This window comes from Clarias gariepinus, chromosome 18 (genome assembly GCF_024256425.1).
Source record: "Clarias gariepinus isolate MV-2021 ecotype Netherlands chromosome 18, CGAR_prim_01v2, whole genome shotgun sequence".
In the NCBI taxonomy this organism is placed as follows: domain Eukaryota; kingdom Metazoa; phylum Chordata; class Actinopteri; order Siluriformes; family Clariidae; genus Clarias; species Clarias gariepinus.
In genome coordinates, this window is record NC_071117.1 from 29,065,001 (window position 1) to 29,079,458 (window position 14,458).

General features: G+C 40.5%; 2 protein-coding genes across 2 annotated transcripts in view; both read right to left on the minus strand.

Annotated features, from left to right (window-relative positions):
* The window catches only part of si:ch211-14k19.8 (mucin-12), a 9,211-nt gene extending 1,714 nt beyond the window's left edge, over nucleotides 1-7,497 (minus strand). The window contains exons 1-6 of the mRNA XM_053476595.1: nucleotides 7,162-7,497; nucleotides 3,077-4,900; nucleotides 2,740-2,810; nucleotides 1,995-2,053; nucleotides 584-741; nucleotides 234-393 (exon numbers count right to left, since the gene is read on the minus strand). Of these exons, the coding sequence (XP_053332570.1) occupies nucleotides 234-393; nucleotides 584-741; nucleotides 1,995-2,053; nucleotides 2,740-2,810; nucleotides 3,077-4,900; nucleotides 7,162-7,204 (2,315 nt within the window). The 5' untranslated portion in view covers nucleotides 7,205-7,497. The remainder of the gene's footprint in view (nucleotides 1-233; nucleotides 394-583; nucleotides 742-1,994; nucleotides 2,054-2,739; nucleotides 2,811-3,076; nucleotides 4,901-7,161) is intronic.
* A 3,179-nt stretch (nucleotides 7,498-10,676) lies between these two features.
* Nucleotides 10,677-13,305, minus strand: ndufab1a (NADH:ubiquinone oxidoreductase subunit AB1a). Its single transcript, XM_053476607.1, has 5 exons — nucleotides 13,122-13,305; nucleotides 11,567-11,686; nucleotides 11,261-11,348; nucleotides 10,992-11,099; nucleotides 10,677-10,877 (listed from the first exon to the last, which is right to left on the minus strand). The coding sequence occupies exons 1-4, from the start codon at nucleotides 13,266-13,268 to the stop codon at nucleotides 11,008-11,010; spliced, it is 447 nt and encodes a 148-aa protein (XP_053332582.1). The 5' UTR covers nucleotides 13,269-13,305; the 3' UTR covers nucleotides 10,677-10,877; nucleotides 10,992-11,007.
* Between the last annotated feature and the right edge of the window lie 1,153 nt (nucleotides 13,306-14,458).

A 14,458-nucleotide genomic window follows, 5' to 3' on the forward strand; every position in this document is an offset into this window, starting at 1 on the left:
TTTACATTTACATTTAGGCATTTGGCAGACGCTCTTATCCAGAGCGACTTACATTTTTATCTCATTACACATCTGAGCAGTTGAGGGTTAAGGGCCTTGCTCAAGGGCCCAACAGTGGCAACTTTGGTGGTTGTGGGGTTTTGAACCTGGGATCTTCCGAACCGTAGTTCAATGCCTTAACCACTGAGCTACCCCTGGCCCTTACTAGGGTTACTTACTACAGGGGTACTTACTGGCAGAGCGGGTTCTGTCTGGTCCGATGGACGCAGATGCCGTGGTTCTTGCAGTACTCAGAGTGGCACATGGACCTGCAGCTGACGTTCACCTCAGAAGAGATGCAGAAGAAGTTGGATGGACATGAAAACAACCAAGAACACACATCGCTGTGTAGACCTGAAACACACACACACACACACCATAACATAATTTATACTTAAACATAAATCAGCATTATAGAGTTAATAAAAGATGGGTTTTTGGGTCAGGAACATCTGGAGTGTGTCCAGGACATGTCTCTGGACTTGATAATGATAATATGTGTGTGTTTGTGTGTGCGTGTGTGTGATGTGTGTGTTATTCTGACCTCCCACTGTGATGTTTTTCACCCGGATGCCGCTTACAAAAACCCCCCGTTTGGGAAGAGGTCTCAGCCCCACCTCTTTTAGAAGAGACTCCGCCCTCCCGAGCCAGGAGACCGCCCCCGCCGTCCTGAACGTGACGACAGACTGCAGGACTGCACCGCTGACCGTCGACATAAAAACAAAAGCTGAGTTTTTAAATTATCATGCACAGCTGATTTTTACAGTTCACGATGGAGTTAGAGCATAAATCTGATATAAATATACATCATAAACATATAATGTTCACTTTCTTCATCTGAGATTATTAATAAATGTGGAGCTAATTAACATACAGATGTGGAGTTATCTAGTGAATATGAGAGTCAGAGATTAGAACCGACGACGTCGATGTTTGTGAGACACGTGTTAGATCACAGCACTGTTCTTTATCATCACACTTTCATTTATACTAGTCAGATAATAATTATATTAAAAATATACATAATTAAAGTATTAAAGCTTTTATTATCCTTCAAATGATAATCCCTATTTAAACAAATGCGAATTTTTACAAAAAGAGTTTTTCATGAGATGAAAAATCAGGTTGAAAAAACTTTTTATAAATTTGTAAAAAATTTCTTCTTTAGTAATACTTCCAGGTTTTGTGCAGTGCTGCAAGTCATAAACATTAAAATAAAAGTGTAATGTTTATGCATCCTGTTTATTTCGTACCTTTACAATCACTAATATCATTTTATATTAATATATAAATAATATATTATATATAAATCTTGGTTCTTTTTAAAACAAAAAGTTTTATAAGATACAACAAATCATTTTAAAATTTTGACTAACATTTTCAGATCTATAATTCAGCTTTCACAAGGTGAAAAATTTAACAAAAATTAACATTGTTTGTGGAATTGAATATTTCATACAAGATGTTTTACATCATTTCAGATCAAGAACCCATTTTATATAATAAAATAATTTATTTAAAAGATTCATTAAGATTAATTGTTACTATGTGAAACTGCACCGTTGCTCATTGGGCATTAATTGATAAAGACTTTTGTACAATTTAGTTTTCTTGCAAAATCATTCAATTTTCATAATTTAAATGTAATAAAAAAGTATATTTAAAAAACTGTTTCTGTCAAGATGATTTTTACCAATGTCTATTGATTAAAAAAAAAAAAACCTACAGTACAAATAAAATAAAACTGAACCGTGTTCCTATAAGCAAAAAATGACTGGATGTTGATTAGTGGAACTATAGCTCTTACTTTTAAAAGTAATTTAAATACAATTACTAAATAAAATTAAATTACAGATTTATTTGAATTTAAATTCTGACGAGTAAAAGTTGTATTTTAAACATTAAAAAGGTAACTTTGAGAGTTAAACTGGGACAGTGCACCGTGAGCTCCGTACCTGTGCCAGGTCACGTCCTGTCTCTGGTATCCTGCTACGTTCTGTAAAAAACTCTCCACCTGGGTACACAAGATGTTAATATATTAATATATTAATGTCAATATATGAAAAAAAAACACAAAAAATTATGCTGAATACAAGTGAAATTAGTTTTAGTCTATATCTTTTGTCATTTCAACATCATTAATATAATCTCTAACATTCAGATCATTTTTTATAATTTTTTATCACTTTTTATTATAACTATTATTATTATTATTATATATTCTGAATAAGGGCACTGGTGGCTCAATGATAGGTGTTTCGCCTGCCATGCGAAAGGCACGGGTTCGATTCCCAGCCAGTACCCAAACCCCAGCCACTGGATGCAGTGCCGGTCCCAAGCCCGGATAAAATGGGAGGGTTGCGTCAGGAAGGGCATCCGGCGTAAAAGCTGTGCCAAGCGGACTGGATATTCCGCTGTGGCGACCCCTTGCTGGGAGCAGCCAAAAGACCAACAACAATTATTATATATTCTAAATGATGTACAGAACAATTTATAAAGATGTATTTTGGGTTTTTTTTTATTATTAAGCGTAGAGTAAAAATATGTTCTCAGAGTCACTCTTAGCATGGCGTAGAAGCTAATCCCAGAGGTAAAAGGCTTTACTCTTTAGTAAGAGTAATGGCCACGCTACTTTTCTTTTAGAGGAGCCGTTAAAAGTACTCAGTGTACTACAGGATCGGAGCAGAACTCCACCAGTACCTCCTCCAGCCTTGCGTTCGGGGGCAGGTTCTCCTCCAATACCACCTGCAACAGCACCTGGAACGTCTCCGCTAAAACATAAAACAATCCACATTTCATCCAATCGTCTTCTAGAACATTAAATCTGACATTTTTAAATCATCATGTGATAAAAATATTTTAAGAAATGTGGAGATGAAGAATAAATCTACTGTGGTGTAAGAAGAACAAAACAACTTCTGATTACAACATAATTAACAGTAACTCTGATTGTTTTCCTACAGCTGCACAGCCTGAACTGGGGTACTCCTGCCATCATGAGTGCTGTGGTCTGACCCGTGTCTGTGTAAATACATACCGCCGATGATGGCTGGTTGGTCCTCCGTGATGAAGACCCGCCCCTTCTGTGACCAGTCTTTGTGAGTTCCTGAGGTGTGTGAAGACGTCGGAGCGATCACGGGTGTGTGTGTCCCAGGATGAGAGCGGGCATCTGTGTGTGCTTGCTGCGTCATCGTGTCAGGCCCCGGGACGATGGGCGTGTTTCTGCGTGTAGTGAGATGGCTTGGGGTGTGTGTCATGGTTACAGGGTGACTGGTCTGACTGGTGTGGATGGTGCTTGTGTTAATAGCGGCAAACGGAGATGTGAGACGTGACGGTGGCGTGAGAGCAACGTTTGGACTCGTGGGTGTCTCAGAATGCTCCCTGGACGTTGATGCAGCGTGTTGCGTGACCGTTGTTGTTCCAGGATCAGCGTGATGAGACGGAGAGCTCGCTGCAGTGACGGCAGTCTCGTTCTGGATCTGCGTGGAGACCTCAGTGCTGGGTTGTGTTTCCGTGGTGTCATATGGAGCGTGATCTCCGTGGATGGTCACTGTGAGATCATTTGCACGTATCGTGATGGTGTGAGGTGTGTCTGAGCTCGCTCCCTCATCTGGGTATGAGGTCGGCGTCCAGGTGAAACCCCGTCTCGTCCATGTTACAGAACTCGAATAAGATCGTGTAGGAAGAATTCCAGAAGACTGCGTGTGCTGCGTGTCGGCGTCACTCCTGCGCTCAAGAGTGGTGTGTTCGGTGTCTGAAACGTGTGTACCAGTAGTCGAGTCGGGTGATGTCGTGTCTCTGGTGTAAGACAGAGTATATGAGGAATTCTCCGTCCTCGTCCTGTCCGTGGTTGTTATGTTTTCTGGAGCGTCCACGTGCCTATCCGTGAGCACAGACGTATCGATGTAAGGATGCGACCCCGAGGCTGTGGGAGACTCAGTCGCGGTGCTCGGTGGATCATCAAAAAGCGACGAGTGCGTATGATTAGAAACGTTTCCGTCAGTAAAAGTTGATCTGGGAAGGCGGTGCGTTCGGATCGGCTCGGTTTCCGCGGTGAACGACGGCGTGCTCGGTGCGTCCTTACGTACAGACGTCATGTCGCCGAACTCAGAGACCGTGAGATCAGACACAGAGACACCGAGAGTGTCAGATTCATCAGTAGTGGACAAATCTGGGTTTGTGTGATTAGAGAAGCGATTAGTCCTTGCATTATGCGTTGTTCTCGTCTCCTCATTGGCTGCATACGACGATGACATCACTGACACTTCACTGATGTCGTTAAATCCGGGCAATTCTAAAGTCTGGGATTCTGTGACTGAAGCGCTGCTTCTAAGCGTAGTTAAATAAGGTGGACTGGCTGTAGGTGCTGATGACATCACAGTGAGGTCACTAATTCTGGATTCCTCGGTGTGAGTGAAGTCCTTGTGTGTATTACCCGAGTGTATTTCTGTAGTATGCAGAAGCGTGTTCACACTTATCGCCGCACTCGGCGTGTGTGGAGAAAGTCCTTGCTTTGGTGTTCCAACACTGACGAAACTCGAACCGTGCTCTTTTTCTGTAAACGAGAGCCTGGAGTCAGTGAGCGAGTGTGTAGCGGCGGTGTGAACCGGGTCAAAGATCACACTTACAGCTTTTTCCTGTCCATTGTGTCCGATTTCCTGTGGAACAACACGTAGTCTGTTCTTATCGCCCGAGCCGGAGTGCGCTCCGCCCTGAGGTACACTCTCACTCCCGAGCACAAAAATGTCCGGGAGGCGGGTCGCGCCGGGGGAACCGCCCTGAGAGACAGAACCGAGGTTGTGGTCGGTGCCTGTGTATGGAGTTCGAGATGAATCAGGATCCTCCTCTGAGGAGTTAAACCCTGGGAAACAATAACAACACACACACACACACGCACGCACACACGCAGGGAATTTTTTTTAATGTTTCAAGGGCAAAGAATTTTATCCCTGAAGTAACTGCTCAACATTTCCAGGAAATACTTTCAAGAGTCAAGGCAGGAGACAGTTTCCTTTAAAATTTCCCACTTCAATGGAAACCATTTTTTCTCTGCAAATTCTAATCATTTAAGATTTAACTAGTTTATTTTTTACTTTTATTTAATGTATGTATCCCTGTCTAGATCAACAATTTTAATCCAAGTGGTTTGTTCCTGATATGCGTAAACCATTCATGTACAAACCACTTGGTTCTGATCGGTACTCAGTAGGTCTGCTCACTTTGAGTACGAAACAGAACCCTCGCTTGTGACCCGAAAAAAAATCTATTTATTAATTTATATGTTTAATTATTATGCTGTAGCTCTGACGGAGATATGCAGCTCTTAGCAAATTAATGTTTTTTGGTTATCGCATAGCATTTTAACAAATATTTAAATCACCATTTTTTTATTACAATTAAAATATATTAATATATTATATATAAAATATATTATATATTACGTACTCTATCAGACATCACTTTATTTATTTCTTTTTCATTATAACAACACTTCCTGTTAAAAAAATTTATGTCAGCTAATAACGAAATAAACGCTAATTACCGCTTTAATATCTATCGTTATTTAGCGTTAAGTTGCTGAGCTTTAAATTAACTAATTAAAACTTTCCTGTTGGACTTTAACAAAAAAAACTTTAACATCTAAAGCAAATGTAACATTCGTTCTCATGAGTCGGATAACCTTTAATGTCTTAAATGTTAATTGTTTCTATAATTTGCAAAAAGCCGAGCTGGTATTTTATTTAGGACAATTTCCTCACTCATTCTAATACATGACCGTTTCCATAGTAACATCTCTACCATGTGTAATATGAAGCTACAAACTCAAATGATAAAGCAAACTTGCTGATGGTATGAAAGGAGTCTCCAGTGCCAGTGATTTCCAAAACAAAAGTAGAATGTTAACCTTTGCAGCTTTTTTGCATTATTAGCAGCTATGAAGTGAATGCTAGCACTTTTAACAACAACAACAAATACTATGATGATGAATTGTTTATGAATAAATAAATAAACTGTAACTCTGCGGAATTTAACAAGTTAAGAAGTATCCTGTGATGTTTCAGTAATAAGTAAATCTAATATTTTATGTTGTTCAGATATAAATTAACTACCAAAAATGATTCTCACATCATCACACAAAACTGTCTGAACAGAATTTAATGAAACTTTTGCACTATTTTTTGCAGAAAGTTTTGCAGAACACTTGCCTGAAGTTTAACCTGCAGCGTAAGTAAAATCAAAATGTTAAGCAGAAGTGCAGTTATGATCAGTTTTGTGCCAGATTATGAAACGCACATTTTGACAGCGTACTGCACACACACTTAAATCAACCGCTGGACAGAATTTATTCAAACTTTAAGTTTAACCTGCAGCATAAGTTAAATCAACCTATAAGGTAAAAGTGATGTTATGAACAGTTATGTGTGGGATTTAATAATCTACTGTAAAATAATCTACTAATGCGCTACTGTCTCAATGTAAACAAACACCTGCACCAATAGATATTAATTAGAAAAGATAAAGTGAATATTTTTACTGGGATTAGTTCATATTTTCACTTTGGCTGAAATAGCAGCGCTGAAGTTACCATACAGGGAGTGTATTTGTCTGACCATCAAAGAAGGACAAGTTAAACGTAAACAAAGCTTAAACATAAACTTCTGGAAATCCTCTCTTTTCCATTGACTGTAATAAGATGAAACTTTGCTGTGAACTCGGGACATTTTGTACAATTTCCTAATATTTGGCCCCCAATCCAGTGGAAACCAACACTGTATAATGTCATCACACCAAACCAAAGTTTGTGAATCAATAACTTTTTTAGTTAAGGGGTTACAGACAGACATGTACGTGGGCTTCACCCTGAAATAATAATAATACTGATTACATCACGACTCATCAGATTATTTAAATCCTTGACATTATAACCATTTCTACACATGTTCAGTATGAATGAGTGAATAAACTGAGGTGATTAATCGATGTTTACTGATGATTTACTCTCTCCGTCAGGAGCTCGGTGTGAGGCGGGCTGTTACTGCGGAGTATCACGAGTAATAAAACACGGGATTGGAGTCAACACACAGTTAGCTGTAGATATGAGTGAAGAATTAATCATCTTACCTGTTATTAAAGTAAACAGTAGAGAAAAGTGGAAAAGACGCATTTTGTGACAGGAAACATCAGAGCGCGCGCCCGTACAGTCCCACCAACGGCTTCAGCTCGCGCGACGTCTCGGGGACGCGCTTAACGCACACATTTCTCACACGGTTTTATTGCATTTTAACATTACTTTTATAATTACTGTGATTTTTTTTTTTTTTTCATAAAAGTTGACTGAACTCGCCTCAGTCGCTCACTTCTGACAGAAACGCCTCGCGCGCACACACACTCACACACACCCACAGTCCGCACGCGCGCTGCGCTACAACTACACCCCTGTGGTCGAGGGGAAAGACGCGCGAGACCCGTGTGCGCGTGTGCGCGCGCTCCTGCCAGCCATCTGACTGTAATTACGCTAATCGCGTGGCCGCAGGGGGCGCGCGCTCAGGGAGAGACACCGGAAACGGGTTTACCTTCTCCTAAAGATGCTTCTCACCTCCAGCCGTCTCTCTCTCTCTCCCTTCCTCTCTCTCACTCACACACACACACACACGTTTTTTACCCACATTACGTTCACCTGTCTTTTATTCACGTTTTTATTTTTTCACACGATTAATTAATTTTCGCATTGATTGTAATGATGTAATGATTTTCTTTTGTTTTTCTACGTGTGATTTCTGCGATCATGTTCACGCGCCACGAACCATTTTCACGTGACCCACGTCTTGTTCATCAGGGACGATCTGATCATTCTGATTCACACACACTCATGATTTCATACACACTTAAATAATTTGGATTGTGTTAAGAGCACTATACAAATAAAAATTTTCAAATTTAATCTTTTACTTTAAGGAGTTTTGGTTACACTGCTGTACACTTTCATGAGCAATTGTATTACTTGTCCAACAACTGCTTTATCTCCACATCATGCTTTTTAATTTATACGTTTACTAGAGATGGGTACTCGTGGTTGACAGGAAAAGAGTTTGTATAAATAGTTAAAAGGTTAAAGGCTTGCTTTTATTTAAATAGAAATACAAACATTTATTGGTTAAGTTTGGCCTCTATCCAAGCACACACACACACACACATATGGAAGTGCCTGAAGCTCCACGCACTGAGGGAGGGAGTGTGTTTTATGGCACTTCCGAAGTAAAGGTTACACACGTTGACTCCTCACAGGCGTAAGAGGAAACGTGTGGCTTCCTTTATTCAGACCTTCTTCACCGACCTTACACTCGACCTGCACTAAAGTCCAAACTTTATTTTTACCATCAAACCTATTACATTATTCAGGGCTGGGTCTTTTTTAGATAGATATACGCATACTTACTTAGAGGCCACTTACATTTACATTTACATTTAGGCATTTGGCAGACGCTCTTATCCAGAGCGACTTACAAAAAGTGCTTTAATGTTTACATCATTGGATACATACTTACACTGGGTTAACTAGGTTAATAACTAAGTGCCATTAGTCCAACACAACTGGGAAGAGTTTTTTTTTTTTTTTTTACACTCAGGTGTACAGTAGGTACATTTGCTAGTGCTGGGTCAGACCCGTTTAGCCTCCAGAACTGCTTTAATTCTTTGCGTCGTATAAAGAACACAGTGCTGAAACACTCCTTAGAGATTTAGCTCCATATCACCATGATGTCATCACGTCATTGTCATAAAGCAGCTTTACACAATCAAATGAATTATTGAAGTTTGTATGGAATGTGAATGTGTGTAAATCAGAATGATCAGATCATCCCCAAAGAACGAGTCGAGGGTGAAGGCGACAGTGGCAAGGAAAAACTCCCTGAGATGGTAATAGGAAAATCCTTGAGAGGAACCAGACTCAACTGGGTGATAATGGTTAGCAGGGATTGATCTGCACTCATACTGTGTGTTAGGAGGCTGGAAGTTCAGTAGAACAGGAGATTTTAATTGATGTTAATATCCACCGCATTCCAGAGCCGCTCTATCAGACTCAACTCAGGTGACCTCACTGTCATATTCATGAAACCAGGGTAAGATGATTATAGCTTTGTGACATGATGTGTGGCCATAAAGGGATGGATGCGGTCAGTAATTAACACTCAGGTACACTGTGGGATTTAAACCATGCTGAAGTGGCACTAAGGGGCCCGAAGTGTACCAAGAACCAGTATCTTCCATCACCACCAGCCTGAACCACTGAGACACACCAGGATTGATCCATGCTTTCATGTGGTTTACACCAAATTCTGACCTGACCAGCAGAAAGCAAGACTCATCAGACCAGGTGACGTTTTTCCATCACCTGGTGTGGTCTTCTGCTGCTGTAGTAAAAAATCAAACTAATAAATTGCGGATAAAGATCACGTGAACACACATGCGTGTAAAATCATAATGAAGACCAACTAACTGTGAACAGACGATCACAGTTTGTTGGTTCCATGTGTCATGTGTTCAGGGACGCTCTTCAGCAGACCTCGGGTGTAATGAGATGTTCCTGTTGCCTTTCTGTCAGCTCCAACCAGTCTGGCCGTAACAAGCCACTTTCACCAAGAGATCTGAGTAATACTCCGACAGCCAGGCCACCTTCAGTCACATTTCTTCACTATCCTGGTGCTCGGTTTGAACTTTAGCAGATCGTCCTCATTGTGTCTGCAGTGAGTTGCTGCCATGTGATTGGCTAATTAGATGTGTGTTGGGAATGAAATTTGGCACCCTTTGTTTTAAATAAACAAATGTCAAAGCTTTTGTTCTTTAATAAAATTATATGGCCCAACAAATAATTTTCATTAGACCTGAATATTATATTACAGAGGGGAAATAAACACGTTATGTTATTTTTGTTAAAAGTAAAAAATAAACGAGTTATACGAATTTTAGAAGAGCTTGCTACAAAGTGAATGTTTTTTTTTTTTTAAATCGGTTGATCTTTATGACGTAAACAGAGCTCAAGTGCAAACAAAGTTAAAATATAAATTTTTTTCCTGCGCGCCGCTGATGATGAAGTCATCTGAGTCAAGTTCAGGACCGGAGACAAGTTATTTAATTACACATTTCGTTAACTTTTCTCTGAAGTTAAAGCATGAAGATGGAGGAGGGGCAAAGGGTTTATTATTTGGACTCTAGATCGCCCTTGAATATGTCTTGTACATTTAAAGAGATCTAAAATATTAATAATGCCGCTGTAATCATAAGCTGAGGAGTGTGTTTAAAGTGTGTAAATACATATACAGACTGAGCATGAAGCCTTTCTGATCATGTACAATTCTAAATCTTACAGACTATTCTAAATAGAAACATGGCATCATGTGAACTGATTAACACAAGTTTTATATATAATTTGAAACAAACTACACAGCTTCTGTGTTAAACATCACTGAAATCCGGTAAAGACTTTACACTCATTCTGTATACTCTTTATCTCAATTCACTTCCAGACACACAATCAGATGGTTTTTTTTTTTTTTAATCGAGTGATATTTATCTTTATTAAACTCTTCACGGTGGACTGAAGACGTCATCATCAAATCAATGCGAGGAATGCTACAGAATCTAAACCAGTGATTTTATTCTGCTCAAGTTTATACTTTAATCATTTCCTGCAGTAGGAAGAGTAGATCCTGCTGATCCCAAATCAGCTCTAGAATAAAGTCCAGGATCACAAAGAGCTTTAATTTCACAGCTGAACACAATACACACACGCTACACCGCCGTCGTCACAGGCGTCTCTCCACACACACACACCACTGTACCTGGAAAAAGAAAAAACACGAGACGTGGAGGTAAAGTGAAAACCGTCACACCAACAGAAGAATTATGGAGGACTCTAGTTTCACAGCGTGACTGGTGCTGGAGTTTAAACTCACAGTGAACGAGAAGCGCTCATTCGTACACGTCCTTTTTATCTGCGATGTACTGGACGATCTCATCAGGAGTCATCAGCTTCTCCGCCTCAGCGTCTGGAATCTCGAACCCTGCAGACAGACAGAGGGAAGTGTCTATTATAACCGCAAAATTCTTGAGCTGTTGCTATAGAAACCGTAACGTACACAAAGTAAAAAGTCAGCTGCTATTCTGAAAAATTCATTTACACCACCTGGACCAATCAGAATCCAGAACAATCATGAGTACACACCGAATTCATCCTCCATGGCCATGATGATCTCCACCTGGTCGAGACTGTCTAGGCCCAGGTCCTTCATGAAGTGAGACGTGACCTGAAGCTGACACAGAGAAAGAGAGACATGACATGGTTAGGAAAAAAAGATCAAAGAAAAACAGCTAGTGCAATGGGCCAGCAGGTGGCGATGTTGCTCCACAGCTTTGTGAAGCGTTCTTCAAAAGGCACGCCACACACACCTCAATCACCACTCCTAAAACAGTTTATAAACAGGGGTGGGCCGGGGGGGGAGTCATGCCCACATTTTCCCTCAGTGCTCACCTGCTCTGGGTTGATCTTATCATACAGTTTGAGGACGTACAGCACGCGGTCTTTGATTGACTCCAGGGTCAGAGGTGGAAGGTCGCCGTAGTGCCGCCACTGCTGGATCCCGCCGCTAACCTGAGGGACAAGACGGACATGAGGACAGAACATTAAATATAACACTGACATGAGGCGGTTTAGAGTCTGTAGAAAACAGAATAACAGACACTCCAAGTTTAATAATCCGCTGGACCGAATCCTCTCAGGTGATTAAACAATCACACCACACACACACACACACAGACATCAGATTTAATCTAAGGGAGACATTAGATTTCACTTAGGTCTAATGCTAATCATGGTGCAGTAACAAATTCTGTGCCTATTAACAAAACGTATGACATTCAAGTGACTGAAGTTAACACAATCCGGTAAAGTCATGTTTATTTAATGATTACAGAAGGAGTCTCCAGTGTCAAGGCTGTAATTCTGGGTAAAAAATGTCTGATGTGCAATATAAAATATATGAATAAAACAACTTTCTGAAATTAAAAAGTAAAACATGTGACACACATGGGTGAGTCAAAAAATATCTGCACTCTTGAATCTTATCAGCGCGTTCTGTTCAAGGCTCCCGCCTCCCCAGTCACTCCTGTGCAGGTGTGTGTGCAGTTCATGTGTAACTGCGGTGTGAGTACAGATGGATGCCGCACCTGTGATTTTCATGTAAAAAGAGCAGTAATTGCGATTTGTTTTTGTGGTCTGAGGATGTATCTGGTGCTGAAGAGCGTAAACAGAAGTGTTTGGAGATTTGCACACAGTTTTTAAAGTGATACTGGAGGAAGGTGGAAGTTTCTTAAAGAGAATCATTCCTGGGGACGAGACACGGATTCATCACTACGAGTCTGAGAGTAAACGGCGGCGTCTGGGACAGAAACATCATCAGTCATCGACCGAAAAAAAAGTTCAAGAGTCGACCATCATCTGGAGAATTCATCAACGCTTACAGGTTTCAGGGATTCTCGGGGGTCAAAAGTATTGGAACACAATCAGGAAAAAGGTTTAACACTCAACAGCGCACGTTACAGTGAGACGCTTAGTGAAGACCCGAAGACTCTGAGGTGTTAAAGCGTCCTCACTGTAGTCCTGATGTCGCTCCATCAGACTTTCACCTGTCTCCAGCCCTGCGAGGACGAAGATTCACTTCTGATGAGGACATGGAGACAGCGGTGCATTCGTGGCTCACAGCTCAGAGTCAATCATGTTTAATGATACTGAAGCTTGTAGACCGATCGTGTGGAAATGTGGTGAACGTGACCTTCCTAACATCAACTCAAACACCGGAGTGCGGATAATTTTTGACTCACCCCTGTGGATGCAAGACTGCACCAGAGAACACGAGCGTGGATCAGAGATGAGATCCGTGACAGGAGTGTGTGTGATTTAAACACCGATCAGAGATATAAACGTGTGTTTCTACAGGATGCTGTGTTGTTTCTAGAGAGCTCGCGCGCGCGGAGGTCACACACACACACTCTCTCTCTCTCTCTCACACACACACACACACACTGACCTGCGCGAGCACCGGTTTGTGTCCCGGTACGAGCTGAGAGAAGCCCCGCGCGCGGCGGAGAGACAGGGCGGAGACTTCACAGCGGATAACCGGGGCCGCGCCGCGGCTCAGTGACCGGACACACCGGGAGAGGACGCGCGCCGCCATCTTTAACCCGCTCACCGTCCCACAATGCAACGCGCGTATCGCGCTTGTGACGCCTCTTCTTCTTCCTCTGGTGTGTTACGGCGGTCTGCAGCGCGCGCGGCTTGTGTGGTGCTTCACCGCCACCTACCGAGCAATAAGGAGTACTGCAGGGACTCAGCGGCCATTTCAGGACTGACAGGATAAATGTTTTAATAATAAATGTATGTAATCTCTATAACTGATTAAGTTTTTATTCATAAATGTAAATTTTATAATAGTACATCCCTCTTTGTTGTATTTAAAAATAACATTATAAGCTATTCATAAAGTATTAATTTTTCCACCCAGTTTTTATTATGAGGTTTTATTTAATTTCTTTATTATGTGAGGTGTATGGGATACATTTTTAGTTTCTATTCCTCCTGTTCCTTTGTGTTTTTAAATCTCCTGCTCCCTTTATCCTCACTAACTGTGTTGTTTGGAGAGAGTGTTATTGTTTTCAGGAGAAAAAAAAATCTGGATTTATTCAAATTTCAAATTTTATTTGTCACATACAGTCATACACAGTACGATATGCAGTGAAATGCTTGTAAATGATTTGTATCAGAATTTATTATAAAACATCTACTACAAATTTATTTATGGAAGCAAATTGGTATCATAATTATTTAAATTTTATTAACATTTGAAACATTTTCTTAATAAATTTAGTAGCATTTCTATTTCAAAACTAACGATTCAGCCATGATTAAATTTTAAAGAGTGTTTTTCTAAGGCTGATATATAATTATATCAACTTTCTTCCACATTTATGCAACAGTGTAGATCCTATAAATTATTAAAATGCAGAAACGCAAATTAAACCCTGACTTTCATAGCACATCAGTCCAGGCAACCCGGTTATTCTCTGCTAACAGTCAATCAGTCGTTAAAAATAAAAAATAATTATTGATTAATAATCAACTATTAGTCCATTAATTCTATTTAATTTGACCCATTTTTTTTTGGCATTTGGTCACAAAAGTGTCTAAAACTGAGTCATAGATTGATCTATTAACTCATTAAAGGTCCCTGGCATTATAGGCTAATCAGGGGTCCAGTTACAGGAAGTTATTCACACTGCTTTAAATTGTTTTATTCTTTTTACACTTTGGAAACTGGCCAACTGGCTTCTGTAAGGGCAGCGGCGCACAGCTTCCCCTCTACTAAAG

Bases quoted from the DNA above. Each gene is read 5' to 3' on its own strand.
- ndufab1a (XM_053476607.1), bottom strand. From the start codon at position 13,268: ATGGCGGCGCGCGTCCTCTCCCGGTGTGTCCGGTCACTGAGCCGCGGC. The intron at 11,687-13,121 runs GTCAGTGTGTGT...CTTGTCCCTCAG, and splicing joins ACAAACCGGTGCTCGCGCAG to GTTAGCGGCGGGATCCAGCA. The intron at 11,100-11,260 runs GTGTGTACTCAT...GTCTGTCTGCAG, and splicing joins GGCCATGGAGGATGAATTCG to GGTTCGAGATTCCAGACGCT.